The 26055-nt window shown below is 32.3% G+C and overlaps 1 protein-coding gene across 2 annotated transcripts; it reads left to right on the top strand.

Moving 5' to 3' along the window:
* Positions 1–576: 576 nt before the first annotated feature.
* LOC124357244 (intraflagellar transport protein 74 homolog) lies at positions 577–25536 on the top strand. Of its 2 annotated transcripts, none has more exons than XM_046808798.1 (10): positions 577–1043; positions 3008–3154; positions 4685–4937; positions 12947–13143; positions 13451–13627; positions 15491–15718; positions 17600–17893; positions 19240–19371; positions 21630–21722; positions 22390–25536. In XM_046808798.1, the coding sequence occupies exons 1-10, from the start codon at positions 780–782 to the stop codon at positions 22594–22596; spliced, it is 1992 nt and encodes a 663-aa protein (XP_046664754.1). In that variant the 5' UTR covers positions 577–779; the 3' UTR covers positions 22597–25536. The 2 variants fall into 2 exon arrangements, with proteins under 2 accessions (XP_046664754.1, XP_046664755.1); XM_046808799.1 differs by lacking the exon at positions 577–1043 and adding an exon at positions 2416–2484.
* The last annotated feature ends 519 nt before the right edge of the window (positions 25537–26055 follow it).

Genomic DNA, 26055 nt, shown 5'->3' with positions numbered 1-26055 from the left:
AATGCCTGGCCGGCAGGCAATCCAGCAGGGACTTTTCTAAGCCCAATCTTACATAAAAGAGGACGAGTAGAAAAAAAGAAAATAACAGAAAACTCAGTAGAGGTAAGGAGTAGCAAGACGACTTACTTGTCCTTTAACTGTCCATACCTATTACTGAGACGTTAAATATATTCGCTTTTGTCCTATTCTGTAAACGTGAAATATTAATTGCAACAGTTATAAACATATATCGTAAGTATTATATATTATAGCTTAATCACTTTGACAGTTCTAATCCACAGCAGCTTGCGACACAATGTACATTATGGTATATATCATAAATACGAGTCTTACTAATTAATTAAAAAAACTTTTTACGTTATATATCTTCAGAATGGTATGTATGTTCTAATTTCTGGACCACTTTTATCAAAAGAGTAAATAATGTACCTTTATTTTGAAGTAAAGTATAACGTTGTTTTTTATAGTAATTACTCATAAATCATGTATTAGCTGCATGCAAACAGCCCGTCACAGAATGTACTTAAGAAAAATAAGTTGGAAATCTCTTGTTGCCATGACAACTAAATGTTTTCCGTATTGACAGTTCCAGTTCGTCTGCTGGATGGTGTAGGAACTAGTTAGTTACATTACAATAAAGAGTTTTTATAGTTAATACAACAAAATTGAATATCCTGGTTCAGTTTCCAAGTATTTGTGCCGTTGTGTTCAACTTATGTTTTATTCCACCATGATAATGGTTTATCACTACAATTATTTTATGCTAAAAACTGAAATGTATGCAACGATTTAACACTCTGGGTTGTGGGTCCATATTTTTAGGTCGTTATACAAATTTATTTTTAAAGAGTAGTAAATTACAAGAAATGGATTTAGATCGACCTGTTTCTCGTAGTGGTTCTAATGAACAACGCCCAGTAACGAGATGGAGGAGGGAAGAAAGGCCTCCCTCTAGGAGTGGGCCTACAGAAGATTCATCAAGATTTGCTGGAGATGACCGTCCTATATCTAGAAGAGGAGTAAAACCAGAAATGAACTTTCCAGTATGTATGAACAAATTGTAAAGTCTTGGAAGTATGAATAGTAATTTAAGTTATGTACTCATCCTTGTAAAATGAGAAAATCCATATGTACATAAGGTATTTTGTAAGTTAATAAACTTAATAGTTTTTTAAGACTCTTGGAGCAACTGGAAAAACTTATAAATATTAATAAATGTAAAAAGTACATAATATTTCCAATTTATTTATTTTTCATTCGAGGCCTTTCAAAACCGAAGGTTTCCTCATCAGACGACTCCGCAAATAAATAAAACTTTTTTTATTTATTTGTGGAGTCGTCTGATGAGGAAACCTTCGGTTTTGAAAGGCCTCGCATGAAAAATAAATAAATTGGAAATATTATGTATTCTTTACATTTATTAATATTTAATAGTTTTTGTTTCATTTGTAAATTAAGCGCTACGGTAGACTACATTAATTTGGAAATGGATTTTGTAGGCTTTTATGTCTGTGACAGACTTAGTTCTCAGAAACTGCTTTTAAACATTAAACCTTAAGATTCAATTGTGGTGGTGTCTGCTTATTATACTGCAGCCTATAACTTACCTTTATTCAGTTAGAGCTGAAGTATACATTTCTCAGTCAAGCTTACATCATTGTTATCTGTGCCACTTCATCTATTAAAATATAAGGTGATCCCTAGACTCTGGGAGTTATCCCATTTCCCATAGTCCTGGGTTACAAAATGTAATAAGCCAGAACAAACAAATAAAAAATGTTATTGATTTCGAGATGTTTAAACAGATATATGAGCTATTTAAAATGTCGAATGTCTAATTGCTTGGAACAAAAAATGGTCCTGCAATTAAATAACTTTAAAAACATTAACATAAGTCCAATATATTTTGATATTAAAACAATTAAATAAAAATCGCTACAAATAAACAAATTAAGATACCATAAGTTAAGATCATATTTTTCATGTGGCCAAGCGGTCTGAAGCATCAAATTTTGAGTTAGAGAGCATGGGTTCAAATCCAGTCTGTGACCATTGCATTGTTATTAGTACTGGCATCCTTGTACTATACCGATTCTCCCCCTTGTTCTGTTTTGTAAAATTCTTCTACAGGCTGTTGGCTCATGAAGATAGGAAGAACAGGGGACAAGAATAGAATTATTTCAATTCTTTTATAATAAGAAAAAATATTAATTAAAAGAATTATTTATTAAATAAATCATGACGTTTTACCTAACATTAAATTTTAAAATATATATTGGATTGGTATCATTAGGATTATTGTAGTGTTATCTTAGAGATAAAAATAAGTTATGTGTTATGATTGATCAGTGCTTGAGCTAATCCACAATTTCAATAAATCAATTGGTCGTTTCATTATCTAAACTCCTGTTTAAGTTACTAAAGAACATCACATCTCTTTACTATGCATAAACTTTAAAAGATCTTCACTTCACTACTGCCAAGGTCAATAAGAGTAATTAGTAACAGCTGTTAACTTGCTTTTACTATCGCTATCTTGTATTTTATACAATGAGGTGACTGCTAAACTAGAGAGCTCAAAATATTTATTACAAATTTTACAAAAGATGGTCATATAGGCACCAAGCTTGTCATTTTAAAACTTAATGAAAGTCAAACTAAAAACATTAATTTTAAAGCATAAACCGATTAAGAGGACTTCCTACTTCAATTTCTAAAAACTTTGTTTCTTCTCAAAATGTTGGTAGTCTAAGCACTTGAACTTGAAACAAAATGAAATGAAAATGGATATGAAATGAAAAAATTTAGTGAACTGGATGATCACTATTGAATATTTAAGCTCATAGAACTACGTATTTTGGAGGTCTAAATGTCTAACTGGATGCAGAGGTTGGAATGGCCTTCTAGAATCAGAAACCAACAACATATTCTGTAGTAGCCTGTACACAGGGTAAACAAAACTGTTCCACTTTGACATTTCAATTAGACTAAAAACTTTTTTATTTAGAATGAACGGCCACTAACACAAAGGAACGTTTTGATGCGTCCACCATCAGCTTCAGCATTCAACAGCCGCCTGACAGGAACTTCCTCTAGGCTTTCTTCGGCTCTCCTGGCCTCTCCCCACACAGGAATGGGTATACTCCCTGCTCAGGTGAGATTTTATTCATAGTGAGTTGAACGAGTTAAACAGTTTCATACTTTACATTTACCATTGAAATAAACACCAAATTTAATCGTATTAGCATTTCTGTAAGATTACCGTATTGATTTATTACAGCAGTTATGATTTATCATCACTCTTTGAAGAAAAACAAATTTTAGGTGGTAACATTTTTCATCAGTGATAAGCAAAACAGTATTATGATAGAGACTAGACCTAAAATTCATATTTTGTTGCATTTTCATTCAGAATTAATTTCATTACATAGTTAGCTATTTTAATTATGTTTTCATAAGAGTATTCAATTCAATTCAATTCAATTTGTTTATTGCCGTTAAATAACATATGTTACAATAGGCTTTGTCACATAAGTCAATTAAATGGTAGCACAATGATATAAATAAATAAAAGTAGACATTTGACTTCAGTGTAAATTTGATGTAAGATAATTTGTTGTTTATCAATGTGTTTTAATCTAAATACCTATAACAATTAACAATATATAACAATGAACAAATATAACAATTAACAAACATAACAATTAATAAAATTAACAATCAATAAATACAATAAATAATAAAAAAATTACAAAATATGAGAATAAATTATGATATATAAATATTACATCTAAAATATTGTCATCTAATGAAACATTGTAGAATTCATCAGTAGCAACAGTGCATCTTCTTGCCCTTTTTTGCAGAGTTGTGAGGTACATTGCAACAGATTTGTTCATAAGATAAATCTCAGACTCCAGTATAACATTAAGTTCACTCACCATATAATGGCCGACAAGTAGATCAAGCCTTCATGCAGCTTTCTACAGTTCACCAACTTTTTGTTAACCTAAAAAAAATCTGTCACCAAAATGCCTGTCATCTGCAGCCAGCCTGTATTAAAAAGAATTCAAATTATTGGTTCTAGTAAAAATCATAATGTTATTGTAAATTAAGTCTGTCTACTAATTATATGTTTTGTCACACCTGAAATATTAGGGAATTTTTAAAAGTCTAAAATGGGTTAGATTGCAAAAACGCGTTATAATAATTATGGCTAAGCTCCGATCATGACAGTCATGTAAATGATTTTTTTCACAAATAAAAATATTATGAAACATCCATGTCTATACATCTTTGAAGTACTAAGTTTTATAAATCTAATATTGTGAGCAGTTTCATAAAATCAAATACTTAACCATAAAAGACAAGAAAGCAGATACTACGCTACCCCACCATTTTTGTCTATGCATTAAAACTTTTCAATAAATTGCTAGGATCTATAAAAATGTTTTGTTCAATTATGATATATTATTTTTTTATTTCTGTTCCTTTTTATTTGTAGGATTAAGTCAATTGCATTGACATTTCACACGTTTATATTAGCTTTCTTAAAAATTTGTAACTCCATATGAAACTTTTTTTGAATAAATGAAAATTTAGTGTAGTTTGACTCCATTTTTTAGTTGTAAAATGAAAATAAGTAATTTATTGATAAATACAATGACTTTGATGATGATTACAGTCCAGTGTGCGAGAGCGGGACCGTCTGGTTTCACAACAAGGTCTGAGTGGGTTACGTACTGGCACTGCAAGAGGCCCTATCGCTCGTCAGGTACAAGACAAGCGTTACTTTGAGTCCTTACTGCAGCTCAAGACTAGGGAACTTGCCAATGAGGTGACTCGACTACGCAGACAGATAGAGAGTGACTCACGTGACCAGGCCACCTACCTTGTGTATGACAAACGCGTCAAGGAGATGGCTGCTGAGTTGACCGGTAACAACATATCTGGATATCTTATGTGTATTACTTCATTTGTCTTTTTCCCTGAAAAAATGTAGTTTCCAGGGACAACATCAAACCCACTAACTTTCTGAGCTGTGCCTCTCAATCAATAGGTGGAATATGATCCTTTTTCTACCGTACTAACGTTTTTAATGGCTTTTGGATATACTCTAATTATAAACTTGCTCTAAATGTTGCAATCAATGATTAAAATTAAGTATGCTCCTTTTTGTAATAGTGTAGGGAACAAATCTGTGATCCTAGGAGGTTAAACCTCCATTCTGATTTTTTTGTGATTTATTTCCTGCTTGTCTTCTGGCCCAAACTTATTCCCTGCAGAATTTTACAATGGATGTGTGGGCCACTTATGTTCTCTGCAAGAATACTTGATCCAGGAAGTATCAGTGGGTTTTCAAGATCATGCGAATTATTTAATTAGCATGAACTTAATGATTGTTTCACTTAATTCTATTTTTAAGAAAATTATAACATTTTCAAAATTATTCAATGAAGACGCATATTGATTTTGGATCCTCAATGTCTTCTGACACAAACTTCTTCCTTGTGCAACTACTTCCAATGGGTGTCTAATATTTTCCATTTGGTGGGGGGAAGGGGTTTATACATATTTCTCTCCCTAAGTATAGTCACTCCAGAAAGGGAGCCTCCAATAGCAGTTGCTAGTTTCATTTTTGTTTTCCATATTAGGGTTCTTAAGTTTCCTTTAAAAGTGCTTTTAAATGTTGAGGCTTCTGAAAGATTTTCCAGGTTTTGACCTCCGTTTTTCCTCCGTATTTTATCAATTTATTAGTATGGTCTATATTGATTTATTTAATTAAGTAGTAGTCACCAAATTTGAAAAACTTCTCAATTTGCTGTCAAATTAAATATGGAATCCTCAACTGGCAAATGGCAAATGTCCGGAAAAATCCTGTTTCCTTCACAATCCTTCCATCGTCAAAAATAACCTTCAAACAAAGAATCCTCAACTGTTCTAAAAACAAGTGTTACAAGAGCAGTCATACTTCATTTTTTTCTATGTTATCCGATCACATCAAATAGCGTATCAACAATTTTGTCATTTTTATATTTTTGTTCTTACATTTCGTTTTCATAAAATTTGATATAACATTTTAAAATTTACATTTTGAAAATATTACACTATTTGTTTAACTTTTGTAAACTGTTGGATTATGCATTATAATATGCTACAGGGAAGTGTGGTGGAAAAATGTAATAACCTAGAATTAATTTTACACTGTAAAAAATATATCAATAATTGCAATTAATGAGCACTGGATAAAATATAGTCAAATAAGAATCTTAAACAAGATTCCTGACTTTGTTGTTACATTTGTTTTTTTTTTTTTCAGGGAACAATACAATTAGGGAGGATCATGTATTTTAGTGAAGTCAAATATAGTTTGTAGCAGAGAAATAATTTAAGTTCCTATAAACAAAAATTAGTATGTGAAGGAACTTATATTGAGCTTTCAAATGTTTGTGCAGTTTAGAAAATCCTACTGGTTCAAACAAAATCCAAAATACAGGTTTTTACTTTGAGTATAAATCCTAATTGTGATATTATTAAAGATTTTTTGACAGGTTTGAAAATTTACTTATGTTATTGGAGAAAGAAATAAAACTTTGCGGCACTTTTTCTTTTGATATCACAGAATTTGGAAAATACTGGACTCTAAAATGACAAAATAAAAGGTATATGGACCTTTTAGGAAGGTAAGGCAACTACTAAGACCCGAGCCGAGACATTTAGGGAGCAGGACAGCCAGCTCTTCAACCAGCTCCAAGTTCTCTGTTCATGTTATATTATTCTGCACCTGTTCAGTTTTCACTCTATCATAACCTCCAGTCAAGAGAGAAAGAAAATTCCATCTCAGCATAAATTAGTAAATGGAACAAGTACAAACAGGTGGAAACTACAGAGATATACAGAAAAGAGGTAAGGCACCTAGCATTAGCAGACGACACAACCAGTTGTAGCTAAGATTTTAGAAAAAAGGCTCGGCACAGCTACCGACCTGACCACCGGCCAACAAAATAAAAGTAACAGATGCCACAATGTACACACATTTATATCCTAAGGGATTTTAATATTGATATCATGAATAATTGCAAACACCCTGGACTAAGAGAAATGTTTTTTAATTTATTTAATATGGCTGGTTTCCACATTAACACTTTGAGTCCCGGGTTCTTAGTAATATTTATATGTGCTGTCACAGCCATTTCAAGGGTTTTTTAGTTAAATTGTAAAAAAATGGTAAGTTATAGTTTCTTAGCAACCAATATATCAAATTAAAAAGCAGAAAAATATAAATAAAACTATTAAAAATTTTATTTACCTTTTTGAAGTGTGTAAAATACTGGAGAAAAAAAAAAAATTGGAACATAAAGCATAAATTTATTTGCACATTTTTCTTCTTGACTATTTTCTGCTAACCATAACATATTACACATGAAAATAAAGCCAAGAAGTTGTAGTTCAAATATATGTATATATATCCAAGGTAAATATATCAACTTTTTTGAAATCAACGAAAATGTTGAGTCCATAAAAAGTGTGTAAAATACTGAAGAATAAAAATTGGAACATAAAGCACAAGTTTGTTTATACATTTTTCTTTATGATTCTTTTCAGCTAACCATAACATAATACACATCAAAATAAAGCCAAGAAGTTGTAGTTCAAATATATTTATTTATAATCAAGGTAAATAACACAGATGAAAAGTTGAATAGAGAGAATGTAGTCCTATATACAAGTAGTTAGCTTTAGTGTGAAATAATTTGAAACATTCAGGAAGGCAGAAGGCAGTGTCACACTCTGGGCAAAACCACACAGTTTCTTTTCTTCCAGATTTGCCTGTGGTTTGTTTATTTTTCTCTGAACAAACTTTACACACTTGTTGGATGGACCTTCTTATCAGTCGGAGGAATTTTTTCGGGAAAATGTCTGCCTGTAAGTCTGTAATTCAGAATCTGTATTATACAATGTATCAACGAGAAGTTTCGTTGTTTTGGGATCCAAAAATTCACTCATTTTACGCGTGTGAGTTGAATAACATAATAAAACAACACTGATATACACAAAATCCTAATTGTATAAATAACTATAACTAAAACAACTTTTATTTCACTGTAAAACACAAAGCGAGTAGACGTACAAAGAGTACAGACGCCACGGCACGGCACTAGCAGACAAATACGTAGTTCTTGACTAATGTAAGCTAAATAACATAATAAAAACAATAACTGAGCACTCCAAATACTAATTTTATAAACAACTGTAGCTAAAATAACTTATAATTCACTGTAAAACACAGAACTAGTGTAAACAGTGCAGACGTCACGGCACCAGCTGACAACTGCGTAGTTGGTGACCCGGCGTCGTATCAGCTCTTTGTTACACAATTTCTGTTATAATATTTTTTTGTTTGTAACCGTTTATAAATAACCAAAGACTTGCTATAAAGTCTAATATGACTTGCTAAACATAACACAACCTCTAAAAACGTCAGTAATGCGAATTACCAGTTTTCACGAACTAAAAATAGACTGCCCGGCCTGAGCTCGGGCTTGGGTCATTGACGATATTGACACAGCCCGGCCTGAGCTCAGGCTTGGGATTCAAAGTGTTTTAACTTTCAAACACCAACTAGGTATCACATTCTGCCAATATAGACAATGTACTTACTAACTTTTACTTTGATGAAAATTTAAGATGCAATGTTGAGCTGGATATATCAGGCCATTTTTTTCCATTAATTCCAAAATAAAAATCTCTGAATAATTAGAAATCAGAAACTCTTTATTACAAAATTTCTTAGAGAAATGTATAGCGTCAGTTTACAGTGGATACAATTCAAATTGTATACAAAAATAATGTCACTCTTGAATGTCTTTCCAGTGCACATATTCATCTAGGGTGTAGAAGGGTCTTGATGTCAGCCAGTCATTCAGCGATGCCTTCGGCTTCATTCCTTTATGAGATTTTAGTTCTTGTGGTAATATGAACTAATAATTATTATAAGCAGATTAACTTAAATAGATTCATTTTTCCAACAATGTTTAAGAATTTTTATAAAGTATAAAAACTTTGGAATGGCACATTGACAAAAGTGGTACAGTTTAAATTTCAATTCATTTGTTTTAAAACAATTAAGTATACTTTTAATAATAATTTTCCTCTAAAAACCTTGTCTAGGAAAGCAATAGAATCAGCTGTATAAAATAAATGAATACTCAGGATTTAATAAAATCTAGCAAAAATAAGAGAGAAATGGCTAAAATAGTGAAGAAAACCACTAATAATGACTTCCTATGCCATTTTAAGATGTAAAAAAATATTGTTTTAACTCTACAATAAAGCTAAACAAATGGCATACAATGACATAGTCAATAAGTCAGATAATAAAATAATGTAAAACCGCTTAGGCTCTAGTAAAAGCTGAAATTAGGGAATCAAAAAATCGAATCAGATTTCTCTGATATTCAAGTACAAACAAATTTGTTTACCAATGCATATGATATTGTCAAATACTTCAACAATAAATTCATAAATGTTTCTGATAAAGTAGGCGTACAAAACTCAATGGGAAATTGTAAATATTATTGAGATTATGTTATTAACTCCACTTATAGGGTTATCTATATATATTAATGTAATGAAAATAACTAAAACCCACATACATTTTGAAAATAATTACAGTATATCAAATTCAAGTAATCTGGCAAATCAAATTCGAGATATTCAAATTCCATTAAACTCTTTCTTCATTTCTTTTGATGTTAACAACATATACTCAAACATTCCAAAACAAGAAACAATTCAAATCCTAAAAGATAATCTAATAAAATACAGTAAACTAGATATGAATGAAATTGACGATATCTTATCATTGACAAAAGCAACTGTTAATGAAAATTATTTTAAATACAATAAGGACTTTTACAAACAAGAAGATGGGTTGGCAATGGGATCTCCTCTTTCAGGCCTTCTTGCAAATATATATATATATATATATATATATATATATATATATATATATATATATATATATATATATATATATGCAACATTTAGAAAAGAACAAAATAATGAGTGACACTAATCCATTTAAAGACAAAATAATTTATTGGTTTAGATATGTGGATGATATATTATGTGTTTTCAATGGAGATGAGAACCAGGCAGAACACTTTTTAACATTTCTCAATTCTATATCACTAACAATTAAGTTTTCTAAAGAAATCCAAACAGTCAAAATTAACTTTCTTGATATAAGTATTTCTAATCTTAATGGAAATCACTCATTTGAAATTTATAGAAAAACAACCCAAACAGATCTTCTAATACCATCATCCTCCAACCATCCTTAGAAATACAAATTAGCAGCATTTCACTCAATGGTAAACAGAATGTTAAATATACCAATGAGTGATGAAAATAAAAATAAAGAAATAAAAATAATAAAATACCTAGCTGTCAAAAATGGATATCAACCCCAAATTGTAGACAAAATGATTAAGAAGAAAACAAGAAAAATTAATAAAACCAACAAAATACTACCTAATCATAATACTACAGAAATTCAGAAATATATATGTGTACCATTCAATACAAAATTAAACAAAGCTGTTCGAAAAACCTTTCAAAATTCAAAATTCTCCATCAGTCACCAAACAAGAAATAATACATTTAAACTTATTGAAAACAAAGTGAACCAAAATGATGACAAACAGGAATTATACAAACAATCTGGAGTATACAAAATTAACTGTAGTGACTGTGAAAGCTATTATATTGGGCAAACTGGAAGAAATTTTAATAAAAGGTTTAAAGAACACATACAAGCTTTAAAAACAAATAACATGTCTACAATAAAATCAAATTTTGCTGAACATTTATTGGAGACTGACCATAACTACACAAGTATTGAAAAGAACATGGAAATTTTAGATATCGAAAGGAAAGGAGAGAAATTAAACACAAAAGAAGAATTACATATTTATCTAAATTATAATAAAGATCCTCATAACAATTTAAATAGTAATCTGAAAAATAAGACAAATCCAATTTTTGAAAAAATTAAAATATTAAATACAGATTACTAATAAGAAAATTACAACTGTGTCATTTAAATTTAACATATGTTTAAAAGGTCCACATGTGTATATCTAATTGTTTATTATTTATTTAGAGGTTAACGTACACTGATGATGGTTAAAAACCGAATCACGTGTATGTAATAAAAAGTTTTAATTTAAAGGGTTTTAGTTATTTTCATTACATTAATATTACTGAGATTATAAAAAATTATTGTAAATTATTGTAAAACAAAACATCTATGGCATGAGACCAAATTCCAGTACAGATTATTCAAAAATGTATTAATCACATAGCTTTAACCTTACCTCTCATTATTAACCAATCTTTTCAAGGTGGTTTTTTTTCCCTATTGATGTGCTGAGTTTCTCTTAAAAAAAATGAAAATGCTTTTCCACAGAGAGTGTTAACTTCCAACTGGTTTATACCATTCAGTTGAACCCACACTGGGCACAGTAAAAACCGATGTGTCACTTAAATCTGGGCAACCTTTTGGATGTCCAGGAGCGGCACATTACTAACCGCAAATGTTGAGATTCTGAGGTGCAAGGGTAATTCGATAGGTCTAGGCTACTGCGGGAGATGACTGTTTGAGTTGATGGAATTCGTTTCCTAAGAGTCAAAGGTTCTGGCTAGTCTAGACATAAGGGTGTGCCACCTCCTGCCTGTTTTGACTGGGAAGGCTGGTTCAGAACTGGCTTCCTCTTCTTCCAATGGAACATGACTTAAGATTAGTACCCTAAATTCTCCCTCATGGATCTCAACAGGAGTCAGCCCCTACTTCTAACCTTACCCATCCAGAATATCCTGTCACTAAGGAAGTACCGCAAAGGTCCTTATAGGACTATGTGCAATCTTCTAAGCTTCTTGTCCTAAGAGAACAAAATAAAAATAAAACAAGCCCAAAAAACTTTTCTGGGGACATCAGAATTGTCTGTCTTATCTAATATTTTTCAAATGTTAATGAATTAATCAAAATTCTTTTTTTGAAACTTTTAATATTCTACGTATAAAACAGTTTTAAAACAGTTTGGATTTAGACCTTGAAGTAACACAATTTCGGCAGTCTCTAAATTTTTTAAACATATAACGGAAGCCTTGGATAGGTCTAAGAAGACTGTTTGAGTTTTCTGTGACATATCCAAAGTTAACAGGGTTTTGGTTATTTGCCATCGTTGCAGGTTATAAAAGGTACAAAGATAACGATGGCAAATGTCCGAAATCTTGTTAACATTTCAAAACTTCCATTGTCAGTAACAAACTAAACAAAACAAAAATATCCAAAGTATTTGATTGTGTTGTACATGATATTTTGCTGAACATGCTGAAATATTATAATTTTTCAAATATTGCCTTGGAATGGATTGCATCTTACCTGAGAATGATTTACAAGTGTATATTCCACCCAATATTGCAGTATGGAATTTTGTTGTGGGGCAATGCCAGCAAAGTGGATTTGATATTTAAATTCAAGAAAAGTGTATAAGATACATAACCTTTCCTGGAAAGAGAGACTCATGTAAGCCCTTATTCAAGAAACTGCAAATTTTAACCGCTCCTTCCCTATATATTTTATATTGTATACTTAACATAAAACAAAATTTAATCCTATGTATAAACAAAAAAGTATTACAGAGTTTTTTATCATAGCTGAATGTATTTAGACTATATATTGTAAATTATGTTGATATTTTAAAATGTTACAAAATTAATTAATTGCTAAAACTGGATTTAGTTTTAAAGATTTTTTTTAAGATAAATTTACAATTTCACAGGTTATGTATCTTTGCTGTATATGTAAGACGGAAATGTGACAATACAAAATTTTAATTTTAATCAAATGGAATTCTTATCATTTGTTTTAATGTTCCAGAGCTTCAAGGGCGACTGTCAGACTATAACTTAATGGTGGATAAGGTCAACACAGGAACGGAGAGAGCAGAGATCATGGCAGAAAGCAGAGAGTTGGCAGCAGTTAACCAAGCAGAAGCCAGTGTCCTTGAGACAATATTCACAGACAGAACACGTAGGCAGGCACAAGTTAGCCAATTGGAACATGAAATACAGCAGGTGAGATTAATTTATCTTTTTTATTTTTAGCTTTCACTAAGAATAAGTTATCCTTAACAGAAATTATAAAAGGTGTAGATAAGAAAAATGCAAAAGTGTCAATAATTTATAGAATATGCTACATTTGTCTACATTCTCCCTCCTGACAAAATACTGAGGTAGTTTGATGTGTAACTCACATTAAAATCTCTCTCTAAATACATGTTCAAAACACGAATAATAAATTATACCACTGAACTGTTAACCAATGAAAATATGGTTAAAGACAAATTCTTATCAATTTTAATTCAACTATATACCCATATAGGAGAGACAGACTGCAGAAAAGCTGGTGGCCAGTATGAGTGGAGAGATGCTGGAGCAGTACCAGAGTTTGAGACAGAACAATGAGAGACTCACTCACCAGATGGAGTTGCTGCAGGGACAACTTGATGCTCTTACAGCATCACGCTCAGGGCTTCAGGACCAGATCTGTCTATCTTCAGTGAGTGTCACAACTTTAATAACACTTTTTATTGTGCTAATAAAATTTTACTAACAATAAACATACGTGCATTGTTGACTCTTGAAATGGTACAGATTAGATATGTCATTTTAATGGGTATGTCTGTTATTTGGTATATATGTAAAGGTCTGGTTAATAAGTATCGGGACTGGTTCCAAAAATCAAAATATATTGCAGGTATCATTGTAATTACATAATAATCTTCAAAATGCATTCCTCTTGAATCAATACACTTAGTTCGGCGCATCTACCACTTGATTCAACAAGCCCGCTGGAAGTCAGTTTTCGGGAAAACTGTGTGAGAACCTTTGTCGTCGCCTCTTGAAATACCTAACGGCTGTTCTTTAAGCTCCCTTTTTTATTCGTGAAAACAAGAAAATGTCTGGTGGAGCAAGGTCTGGACTGTAGGGGAGGTGAGGCAACGTTGCCATGCCGAGTTTCTCCATTACCTGGCACACAACAGTCACTGTGGCACGGCGCATTGTCAGTGTGAAAATTCTTTGCAATGGCAGATCGCAGGCACGTTACACGATTTCACATGCCTGTCAGTACTTGCACATAAAATGCAGCATTTACTGTCGTTCCAGTATATACAAACTCCTTGTGAACTATGCCAAGATATTAAAAAAAAAAAATCAGCATGGTTTTGATTTTTGATTTTGACATCAAGAGTTTTTTTTGGACGCGGATACCCCTGCGTATGCATGCTGAACTTTGACGTTTTGTTTCCGGGTTGTACTGGGACAGTCATGATTCATTCCCAATAATATCATTGTAGAGAAAATCTTCATCTCCCTGGACGCAGTCCAAAATTTTCACCCACAACAGTTTTTGTCCTCAAGACTTTCGGCACAAGCTTTTTGCACGCTTTCCTCATCGCAAGCTCCTCTGTTACAATCGTGTGGACAGTTCCGACTGAAAGGCTGGTATCCTCACTAATATGGGCAATGGTTAAACGCCTGTCAGAGTCCGGAACTGTTTTACTTTGGCCACCTGAGCATTGGTTCCAGCAGTCACAGGCGTCCGATGCTGTGATCACTCCTGGCCTTCCTTAAACATTTTGTGTCACTCAAAAACTCTTGTGCTGATTGAAGCATCATCCCCATAAGCCTGTTTAATGAGTTAAATGGTCTCGGGTTTTATCAAATTAAAACCAAAATCTCACAGCACATCGTTGCTTGATAGTCCGTTCCATGCTGGTGCGATGACACCATACAAAATCACATGTCACAAATATCCACCTCCTGTCTCAACGCATGCTCACAGGCGACTGACTTAAAGTGCGCCTGAGTGCTGAGGGATCCCTCTACTGAGGCCAACCAGTTGGATTACCCTCCACGTTGAGGATAAATCGAACAAGTCCCGTTACTTATTGAACAGACTCTGTACATACTTGTTTACACAACTGATGAAAGAATAAATACTCTCCAATCAATCAATTAGTTTTTGCCATATGTAGGTGGGCAGCTAATGGGCTGTATTTACCATTATTTTAAATGCAGTTATTAATACAATTTAAAATATAAATTTTCATTCAGAATATATTATTTAGTGTTTAAATCCTGAACAGTTATAGAATCTTGTGAACAGGTATATTTTTTAATCTTTTGCCTAAAAATTACGGTGAAAAAATAGGTGTATTTGTGTACACACTCAAACTAATAAACAAACCTTTTTACTGGACTTTCCAGCCCAAAAGGAATAATTAGAGTGTTTTATTTGAAACTGAGTTCTATATAATTTGTAATACAACAATAATATTGTGTTAAAATATGAAATTATTTCAACTTTACTATGTTGGAATTCTCTGATGGTTGACCCGAGAATGTTGTGTTGACATAGGTGAAACAGGAAGCAGTAAGGCTGTATTCAACGCTGGCAGAGCTGCAGGTACGACGTGACACTCTGTTGGCTGAGGAGCAGAGCCGAATCAGTCCAGCCGAGGAAAGAGAGAGGCTGCTGACTCGTGTGAGACAAGACAACGGGGAGATAGCCAGTATGGAACGGGCCAGCACTGAACTGCGAGAGCACATACGACAGGCTCAGCTCAACTTGCAGCAAGTCAATGAGGTACAATCATCCCCTCTAGACGTTAATAAGGGGAATAAGAGGTGTACAAAATCCCATATCACAAATATCTAATGTGTGTTTAAAATAACACATGTAATGAGGAAAATATAAAGAGAGGACGAGCAAATATTTTTCTCATTATTTGAACGTCACATTTTCGTACAATCAATTCAACCAGACAGCTGACTTAAAAAATATTATTTCTTTTTACCAATATTTATTTAGTTTCTAAAATTAAAACTGTTTGTTAATTCAATGCTTGAAAATCTGCAACAACTACGATATACATTTTCAAATGCAATGTAGATAAACAGTTGTAATTTTCAAATTTTACACTTCTAATTAAGAAGTGGCTTATACAAGAGTGAGTCATATATTAACAAGATTTCTTTCTTAGGACAATTATTAGTAAAAACACATTTTATTTTCATACATAATTTTATGTTTTATTGAAACCTTTTTTTCCACTGGATAGAGTTTTACTATCATTATTACAGAATGAAACTGTGAAATCCACGATCTACGATGTCTGACCTTAGATCTGAGATAAAGATCCCATGGGAATTATGAACCATGCTGGGTTCAAATACTGTCCATCACCATAGTACTTTTCATCAGTACCATCAACCTTGTACTTCTTTGTTTAAAGGTTATTTTTGACGATGGAAGGATTGTGAAGGAAACAGGATTTTTCCGGACATTTGCCATCGTTCAGTGAAACAAGAAAACAGTAACACTACGTTTCGAGATCTGCAATCTGATCTCTTCTTCAGGTAAAGAACTAACCTAACACATAATTATAAACTAGGTTAAAATAAACAAATCTTACTAAAGCGTTGTGGCACGCCTAAGTCAGGACTAGGTTAAAATAAACAAATCTTACTAAAGCGTTGTGGCACGCCTAAGTCAGGAGGCGTGCCACAATCCTGACTTAGGCGTGCCACAACGCTTTAGTAAGATTTGTTTATTTTAACCTAGTTTATAATTATGTGTTAGGTTAGTTCTTTACCTGAAGAAGAGATCAGATTGCAGATCTCGAAACGTAGTGTTACTGTTTTCTTGTTTCACTGAACGATGGCAAATGTCCGGAAAAAACCTTGTACTGTATCGACTCTCCTCCTTTTTCTGTTTTACAATTTTTCTTGAGTAAATGCAGCTGTTTGTGACCACCAGTTATATTAGAGCAGAATTGCACTTCAAATAGGCACGTCTTTTGCCTTTTTTTAGATAGGTCAGTTGAAGAACATCAAGCAGTGGGCAATCATAGCATTAAATGTATGTATTCCATTCATAAATTAAATCAAATCAATGAACAGTACACCTCTGTAATCTTAAAAAACCATACAAAAAACTTTCTCTGTAGAAAAACGGCTTTTGGCTTTCATGATCAGCATGCATTGCTCTTGTTTTCCACGGATTCTCTGCCTTTCTAAATCATTTTTGTCAGTTTTAGACGTGAGTCCTTGAAAGCATTTTTCAGCAATCTGTGCAGTTAGATGACAAAAAAATGTTAAAGGTTTTATTCCCTCCTGCAACAGAAATTTGTTAATAATGCATTGCTTAACAGACGTGCACCTCTTGATCAGACATGATGCTAATAATAGTGTGTCTGGTCTAGTGAGCCACACCACCTGCTCCCCTTCCTTTGACATCCTCAACCAACTTAGATAAATATGTCACGCCACCATGGTGGCTCTATACAAAACTTTTGTTTGGGGGAGGGGGTTAATTTAGTATGGGTTACCACTTTACCTATGGAGCCTTCAAAATAAAAGTCTGGTTAATATTTTACTTACCTTTGTATATTGGTATGTTCTAATTTATTAATACTATAATATCATATTCTAAAGAACACATTAAGTTTCAAAACTTAAATGACAGGAACTTAGTGAGTCCCAAACGGAGAGACACTCTAAGTACCTGGAACTACGCAAGCGTGAGGAGACTATGGAAGAATTTTTAGCATCGTGGGAGGCCAACAAAGAGGCAGAGGCTGCTAGACTGGGTGCGTTGGAGGCGGAGGTGGTAGCGACCCTGGGAGCTATCAGTCGACGGTTGGCAGCACTGCCGAGCCCTGCAGACTACCTTGCGTTGGAGCAGGACCTGGCCAGTGGCAACAAGACACTGGACACACTCACAGCCGACCATGCCCAATTGGCCCTTTACCTCAACAAGGTAACATTATATATCTAGTATAACCAGATCTAGTATAAACCAGATTAGTAAAACCAGATGGCCACTGAGATAAAGATTTGCTCTTGACTTAAAATGATGACTTTCAGTCTCTTTGTAAAATTGCGTGATGTTATCATTATCAATTAATTGTTTGTACAATCCATGTTGGAATCAACATTAAACTATATTTTTTCTATGTTTAACTAGTGAATATTTAGGCTTAACCAATATAAGAATAATTAACTCTTTGTGGTCAGATAGAATAATTGTCTTCTGCAATAATGTGGTCAGTTTGATGGGCTATAATAACCATTTTAACACGAAGTTGTATTAGTTTCCACTGTTATCTCATGCACTCGGATGGCCATTGTCACTGTCCAAGAAAAATGTTCTGGGTTTAGCAATATCCTAATTTGTGTTGGATGACAGTAAATTGCTGCAACCTATTGAACAACCATTAAACTAAATGACAAATCTGTTTCATCCCATTTTAGTGCCTTGTAACTTGACAGAAATATATTGATAAACAGCTACCTTTCTATTTCTCATTTGTGCATTATGTACAATAGGCAGTTGTTTTGATTTATTTTATTGTCACTGTACGTGCATCTTTGTGCTGTTTTGATTATATTGTGATTTAAATTGGAATAAATATAAACTTTAATCTTTTTTAGTCAATATCTCATTCCACTTTCAAATGGTCATACAAATTATGCCATAATTCATTTTATTGTGCCCAAGTAAATAACATTACAACAATTGTCTTACAGTAATTAGTTTTTCAATTTTTTAAATTTAAAGCGCCAAGTATATATTGCAGGTTGTAGTGAAAATAATTAAGAGTAGATAAAGGAAAGGCATGATGAAACTGACCTGGTGCTAAGAATGTTGTAGGCAGTGATACAGATACAGGCCATGCGAACGGCAAGGACAACCTCATGTTTAAGTTATTTCAAGCTGTTTTAGATTAACCAGATTGGCCAGAGTGACTACCAATCCAAGCAAATAGGGTTAAAATATTTTCTTAGTCCTCTGTCTAAATTTTTATTCTGTACTTTTTCATTTAAATAAACAAACAAAATTGTTAGAAGGGACTAATGGGTCAGTCATATATTAGGGATGAACTATTTAATCCTGTACAGTTCCTGCAGTTTGACAGTCCTCAAACAGCCTAAATGTGAGTCTCAAACATAATGATAACTCTGTGCTCAGAGACAACCAAAACCGTCATGACAAGATTGAGACGTGTATGTATCATTTTCTAAAACCATTGATAAATCAGGTCTAAGCTCATTCTAACATAGTAAATGCAATTAGGTAACACATGTCACTGATTCATTCTGCAGGTGGAAGTGATGGAGACTAAAGTCAAGTCAGAGCTTGCTGCTCTCACAGAGAATCTGCAGCGTATGCAAGATGAGATGGTGCGACTCTCAGACCTGGAGGGACTTAGGTCTCGTGCGGAGACTCGTAGACTTGTAAGTTATCTTTATAATACACAGTGTTCATTGACTTAGCTACATTAACACATTGAGGAAGACAGACGAGTCTGACTCGATGCCTCTCCTAGCAGACTGAATGCAGACACACGAGCCTGACTCGATGTCTGTACTGCGTCGTTACTTACCGACATAGTTCTATAATTTTTCGATAGATATCGTTGGGGTGTCCTTTGTGAACGTTTATACAGACTAACAAAATATAGTTTTGGTCAGTTGGCCAACCTGTTGATTCCCTTTTTCTATTATTGTAAAGTGTCATCTGTTTGTTTTGAGGCAGTCAACGCCGTTTACTGCGTGTTTGTCTATTGTTTGTAACTTTTTGGTTATGTGCGCATAATGGATCGTGAAAATTTACGTTCTTCTGAAGTAGACCGTTATTTAGATAGTGATTTTGAGTTTGATTCCGAAAACAGCAGTGATGAATTGTTGAGGACATAATTGTTCAACCGACCATAGCTTGTAAAGTTTGTACTTTCCACAACAAGAGGTCTGAGTCTGCTTGGATGTGCAACCGGTGTCAAGTTCCACTGCATCTTGAAAAATGTTTCAAGGATTTTCATACCAAACTAAACTACTAAAATCCTGAAGAAACATGTGTATATAGTGTAAATAATAAGACTTAGTAACTACAGTTATCCAGTGTTTTTAAAATTTCATTTCAATATAGACTAAATTCCATGGCAACCTACAACTCATGATGAAATCGCAAATGCAGAACCGTAAGTGATCACAAAACCTTTTGTTGCATGTTTTTTTTTACAGATATAAATTTAAGTTTTTGTTTCCACGTAAAAAACATTATAAAGTTTCAGAAAATATATAGTTTATATGGCTTAAAATTTTTTAAATAGTTTTTATAGCAAATTGCATTTAAAATTTTAAAATTTCTAAAAAAGAATTATAATATTTTTTAGAAAAAAATTTTTTAATCTACAGTGAGTATATTTCATTTTTAAAGAAACACAATGTTTTTATACAAAACAAAACAAAAATTATGAGTTTATCTTTAATAGAAATTATTTTATGAATCTTTTACCAACTGCCTGCAAAATAAGCTGATGTTAATTGCCTTGTACAGTTCAGTTCAAAATCAAGTTAACTACTTCCTTAATGGGTTAATATATTAGTGTTGTATAGCCAACTATATTTCCAACAGAAATTGAACATCTGTATGTTCCTTGACAGTAAGAACATAAAAAGACATCAAATCTATTATAAAAACCAGTAACTTGGTAGAAAATGTAGACTTTCAATCTTATTTGTTGATGGTGATATAATTATTATTTATGTGTCTTATGATTGGGTCTAGCTGAAAAAAGATAATCTGAGAAAAAATTAATTGCTTGATATTTTTAACAATTTTGATTCCCTTCCATCAAACATAACACAGGTAACAATTCATTTCTTTTCGTTTTTTGAATCCACAAAAACGTGTTGTGTGCTTATATAATGTTAAGTATCAGAAGTAGTTCCTAGACTATAGAGATGTTGATATGGAGCATACAGTAATGATGCCTTATGATTTTAACCTATTTCGTAAAGAACCATCTAGTTATAGTTTGTAGATTTTTCCAATAAGTAGCAATGTGGAAAACGATTACATATGCAGCAAACAATAATTATGTCTGAAAAACCTAAGCCCTATATTATAGAAAAACACAGATACCATGTAGGTTTACAATAATTGGTGACGGAAATTACACTGATGGAGAAAACAGAAATTACCCCTGATATCACAGCTATTAATGAAGGAAACATGGTCATTGTGGATGTTATTTGCCTGATGAACTTTTCTGAAGATTAATGAAAAACTTATGACAGTAAACTTTCATGTTAAAACAGCCAATATCTTGAATAGAATCATTAAACTAAAATCCTAATGCATGCATTCTTTTCATGATTTTAGGTCCAAGTAACCTTCAAGTCCAATCAAACACCAATTGGATTGACTACATTTTAGATTTGTTGAGAAATAGGCTAAATGAAAGCTTTTTAAAGCGAAAGCTGTAGTTTAAAAAATGGACCCATTTGCTTGTTCAAGAATTTATTATTCAGAGAATTTGTATTATTTTTTCTGTTAGTGCTCAATTATTTACTTACAGATGAATTTCTAAGATTAATTCTAAACTGCTCGTTTAATTTTTCTTGATATATTTCATCACTTTGATGAATAGTTAAATAATAATTAAAACTTACATGAAACATAACACTTTTAAGAATGAAATTGTTACCAGGAACTAAACAATGAGCGAGATTCATTGTTGGAGACGAGGGATACTGTCATACAAGCTTTGCAAGCTGCTAGGGACAAGCAAGCTCTACTTGAGGTGAGAGAATATGGCTTATAGATGATGAAGTTATGATGTAGAGCGAATGTAGTGCCTTGAATATAGGAACTACACCTTTCTCTCGGTAAGTAGGATTAAAATCAATTTGGTTTTTGCAAAATGATAATCAGAAGTACCTCTGTCCCTAATTCATAACCACATGTTTATTGCTTTCAAGCACTTCATCTTGCAATCATAAACTCTTTTCTGTAATATTACAAGCTTAATTAATTCTCTCTCACTGACTCACTGCATACTTGTCCACTAAATTACATAAAAATGTTACTGAATACTGATATTGTTCATCAATATTGGTTTCTGTTAGTGGATCCTGCAATTTACTTCCCAAGCAAATAAAAATCACCAAACATTCAAATCCTTCAAGAAAAATCTTCCTAATTTTTTTATTTATAGGGAATTCTTACTGCATCGAGTCATACTGGAAATAAATCAGCATGTGTTTCAGACCGATTTTTAAAGCAACTTATGGAGATAACATGTATTATTTGAAGAAAAATGTTAAGTAGCATCAATATAATAGATTGTGTATTTTTTTTCTTTCTTGACTGAATATCAAATCAAAGCCTAATATACTGCCCACTTTGTCATTAAACCAGGAAAGTTTGCACCACAATACTTCTCACGACACAAGGTTTGTGTTTTACAGAAACAACTGGCTGAGAATGAGACACACGCTCAGCTGAGTAATCTTGAGCGCAAACTCGCTACGCTAGAGCAAAACAACTTCTCACTACGTGAGTATGTTGCAAGCCGAGCGGCAGAATCAGACTACGAGTCAGTGCGGAGTGACACGCTTAGCCTAGTACGGGGATTAAATCTTTCGTTACGTGAGACATACCAGAGACACACTTGAACCTTTTTCCTGATTCTGATCTAACAAACAAACTTTTATTGATATTTGTGGACTTATCTACAGATTATAATGATGATATTATTTTCTTTTCAGTACAACTACTAGACATCTAAAACCTTTTTTAACTGTTTTAAATGTTTTTGATCAATTTTAGTGTAGGTTTCAGGTTTAGTATAATAATTATTACTGGTAATGCTATTGTCGTAATTATTTAGGTCATTACTTTTGAATCTGTATACAAAATATCATTTTAACTGTACTAAGTTTACACAAGAAATAATCTGATATTTTGAAAAATACCAAGATGATATGGAGATGAAAGTTCCATGTTTTTACACTACAACATGTAATAATAAGTCCTCTAAGTTGAATATCCAATCAAATGCAACTATTGAGAATTAACTATTATGGACCCAAAATTTAAGATTCTAAAATGTTCCCATTCTATTGTAAAATATTCATTGCTCAAATAAGTGAAAATTTCACTTTGTCCTGTTTACATATAACAGGCCTTTCATTAGGCTGCCTCTAATTGTTTATAGACAAATTAATAGGCAGAAATAGTTTAAATACACTCTCTAAAATCGTATATGAGGGAAATGTTATTAAATATTATTTTTAAATCCCAAATCTTTTATGCTTAAGGCCACTATTTGAAATGTCTGGTTAATATTTTCTGTTTCAAAAAATTTTAATCCTCTTCCAGCCAAATTACCACACGAGCTGAATTAATTTGCTCTGCACTAGAGAATACATATTTGCTTTGCATAGCTTTAACAAGTCCATTTGAACAAAACTATTACACATCAATATAAAACATATCTCTATGATTAGGTTAAAATTAAATTTCTACAACTCTATTATGGTTATGATCATGTAAATAACATTTCAGGCAGTGACTTGGACCTGCCATCTTAACTCTTTTAATGGCCACTTTTCTGGGGAGATGTGTAAAAAACCCATGTTTTTAATTTGTTGTCAGTCGCAAAAAGGCCAAGGTATTTTTCAGCCTTAAAATAAATTAAAAACTCAAATCTATTTTTTATTATAAGTTAATGTATTTAACATTTACCTCTCTGTTATAAAGTAGAGTTTGATGTAAAAAAATAAACTAAATTAGTGTATTAGCAAAATTAAATAAATCTGGTGTTCCCAAATTTTATAGTACCGTAGTGAAATAATGACTGTTTATATGAAAGTTACATTATGTGTGGATTATAAACTATTAGAAATCACATATTTTCATCAAAAGTGAATGTATTTCACACCTATTTCATACTAAAAAGTAAACCTTAAGGTAAAATTTATTACTTTTTACATTATAATGCTTTAAAAAATTTTTTAAATACATAGCGGGAATAAAATAAAACTTTTAAAATTTCATATATTTATAATATACAGTATATTGAACATTGCTTTATATCATGTTTGCGTACATAATAATAAACTATATTATATATAAGCAAAATGAGACAAATTAGCAGCTATGTTATTAGCTAATAGCAGTTACTTAGAGGTTGAAAAATTCCCAAGCAGTAAAGTCATAGTTTTTATGTTTTGTGGTTTTTGTTTCACTACAAACAAAGATCTTGAGTTTCTTAATAATTTTATAATAATAACCCAGTAATAAAATAAATGTTGACAATTGTCTATTACAGCTGTTGGCTATGAACATTAAATTTACAGTGGAGTCTATTACAGCCTTAAAAGGGTTCATTTTACCTAACAAATAAAATAGCAATCAATCTATGAAAACACCTTGTACAGTAAGTCTAATGTGAACTACAGGAAATTTAAAATAATTTACATTATACAACAACACAAGACAAGTTTTGTGTAAAAGAAATATTTTTCTTTCAATGGAATAAGATGAAAATTCAGTTCAGAAGAAACATTACTGCCAATAGATATATATAAGTATGAAAACCCATACCATGGTGACGGTAGCTCTAAGCAATGAGCTTTGTTACAGAACATAATGATCTGTCTTAAGCGACAGACCTCATGGTGCTCGGCTGAGAGGAGGTTAAAATTATACACAATGGCCTATGGTTACTTTTGAGATTATTAATATTCAAAATCTGTGACACTTGGATATACTATATTTTTAAACACTGTATTTGTTGCAAAATATTGTTGCTTCGTCCCTCATTAATGATTTAAGAGGGTATTAGTTTCTTTTAAAAAAAACCATTTTTCTAATAGTTATAAACAATTTGTGAGTGTTTGACACACCAAGTATACACATCATATAAAATAGTGCCTAATTCATCCCATTATGTTAACAGACTGGTGTGTTCTAAGTGTATAAAAATTTATATTGTTACAAACAAAATAATTCACCAGTTTTTTACTCCAGAATATACTTTATTAAAAAAATGGATTTTGATAAAAGTGATACAAGACAATTTAACATTTTTATAAACATATCGTAGGAGTACATAAAATATTTTTCCATCCCATTGATTTTTGTACAATTTTTAAACAAAGAATATTTGAAGAAAGTGAAATTATGCATTTACAGATATGCAAAAGAATAGTATTTTTCTTCTAAATTTATAAACTATTGCTAAAATAAAATTCAAAGTGTTCATAATTGACAATTGACGATTTGAAAGGTCAAACAGATTAGTCATTTGATATTATAGTTGTGTTTTAAGATAAGAGGCTAGAAGAAAAATAGTTTAGCATTGCAGGCCTGAAAAGAAAGGAAACGAAGCCAACATGACATTGTAAAGAGAATGTTTTTTAATTGCAAACTAATATTTTCGTAAAACTAGCAAATAATTATTGAGTCTAACTTACTCTTACTTACTTACTCCTGTGGCCACTCGAAACCCAGATGATTTTTGACCTCGCCAACAATGTCTCTCCAACTTCCTCTATCTTGAGCCACTTCCAGTGTAGCGCCAATCGTTCCTAAATCCTTCTCCACCTGATCTCTCCATCGCATCCTAGGTCTGCCCAATGGCCTCACTCCCTCTGGTTCCCCTCGCCACACCTTCTTTATCATTTTATCTTCTCCCCTACGGGCAACATGGCCCATCCATCTCATTCTTTTATTCCTGATCAGTGCAATCACATCGGGATCTTGGTATATTTCTCTTAATTCTCTGTTCTTCCTGATCCGCCATATGTCTCCTTCTTGAACTGGTCCAAAAATTCTTCTTAGTATTTTGTTTTCAAAGGTTATTAAATTTTTTTGGGATTTCTTTGTGAGTGCCCATACTTCCGACCCGTACATCAAAACTGGCAAGATCATGGTTTTGTAAATTCTTAATTTAACTTTCCTCATTAATAGTTTGCTTTTGAGAAGTTTTGCAAGGCTCCAGTATGTTCATATTGAGTCTAATATGAACTAAAATTATACTATGTATATTAATATTAAGAGAATCCACAGAGAAATCCTCATAATAAACCTCTTATTATTCTAAACATATAATATGACGATCTCAATTA

The sequence above is a fragment of the Homalodisca vitripennis genome, chromosome 3, assembly GCF_021130785.1.
Source record: "Homalodisca vitripennis isolate AUS2020 chromosome 3, UT_GWSS_2.1, whole genome shotgun sequence".
In the NCBI taxonomy this organism is placed as follows: Eukaryota; Metazoa; Arthropoda; class Insecta; order Hemiptera; family Cicadellidae; genus Homalodisca; species Homalodisca vitripennis.
The sequence above is the reverse complement of the archived record's forward strand: the minus strand, read 5'-3'. Positions and strand labels throughout refer to the sequence as shown.

Excerpts from the sequence above, each read along its gene's own strand:
- LOC124357244 (XM_046808798.1), top strand. The coding sequence starts at position 780 with ATGCAACGATTTAACACTCTGGGTTGTGGGTCCATATTTTTAGGTCGT. Across the intron at positions 13,144-13,450 it reads TGGAACATGAAATACAGCAG|GAGAGACAGACTGCAGAAAA; the intron begins GTGAGATTAATT and ends ATACCCATATAG. Across the intron at positions 15,719-17,599 it reads ACTTGCAGCAAGTCAATGAG|GAACTTAGTGAGTCCCAAAC; the intron begins GTACAATCATCC and ends CTTAAATGACAG.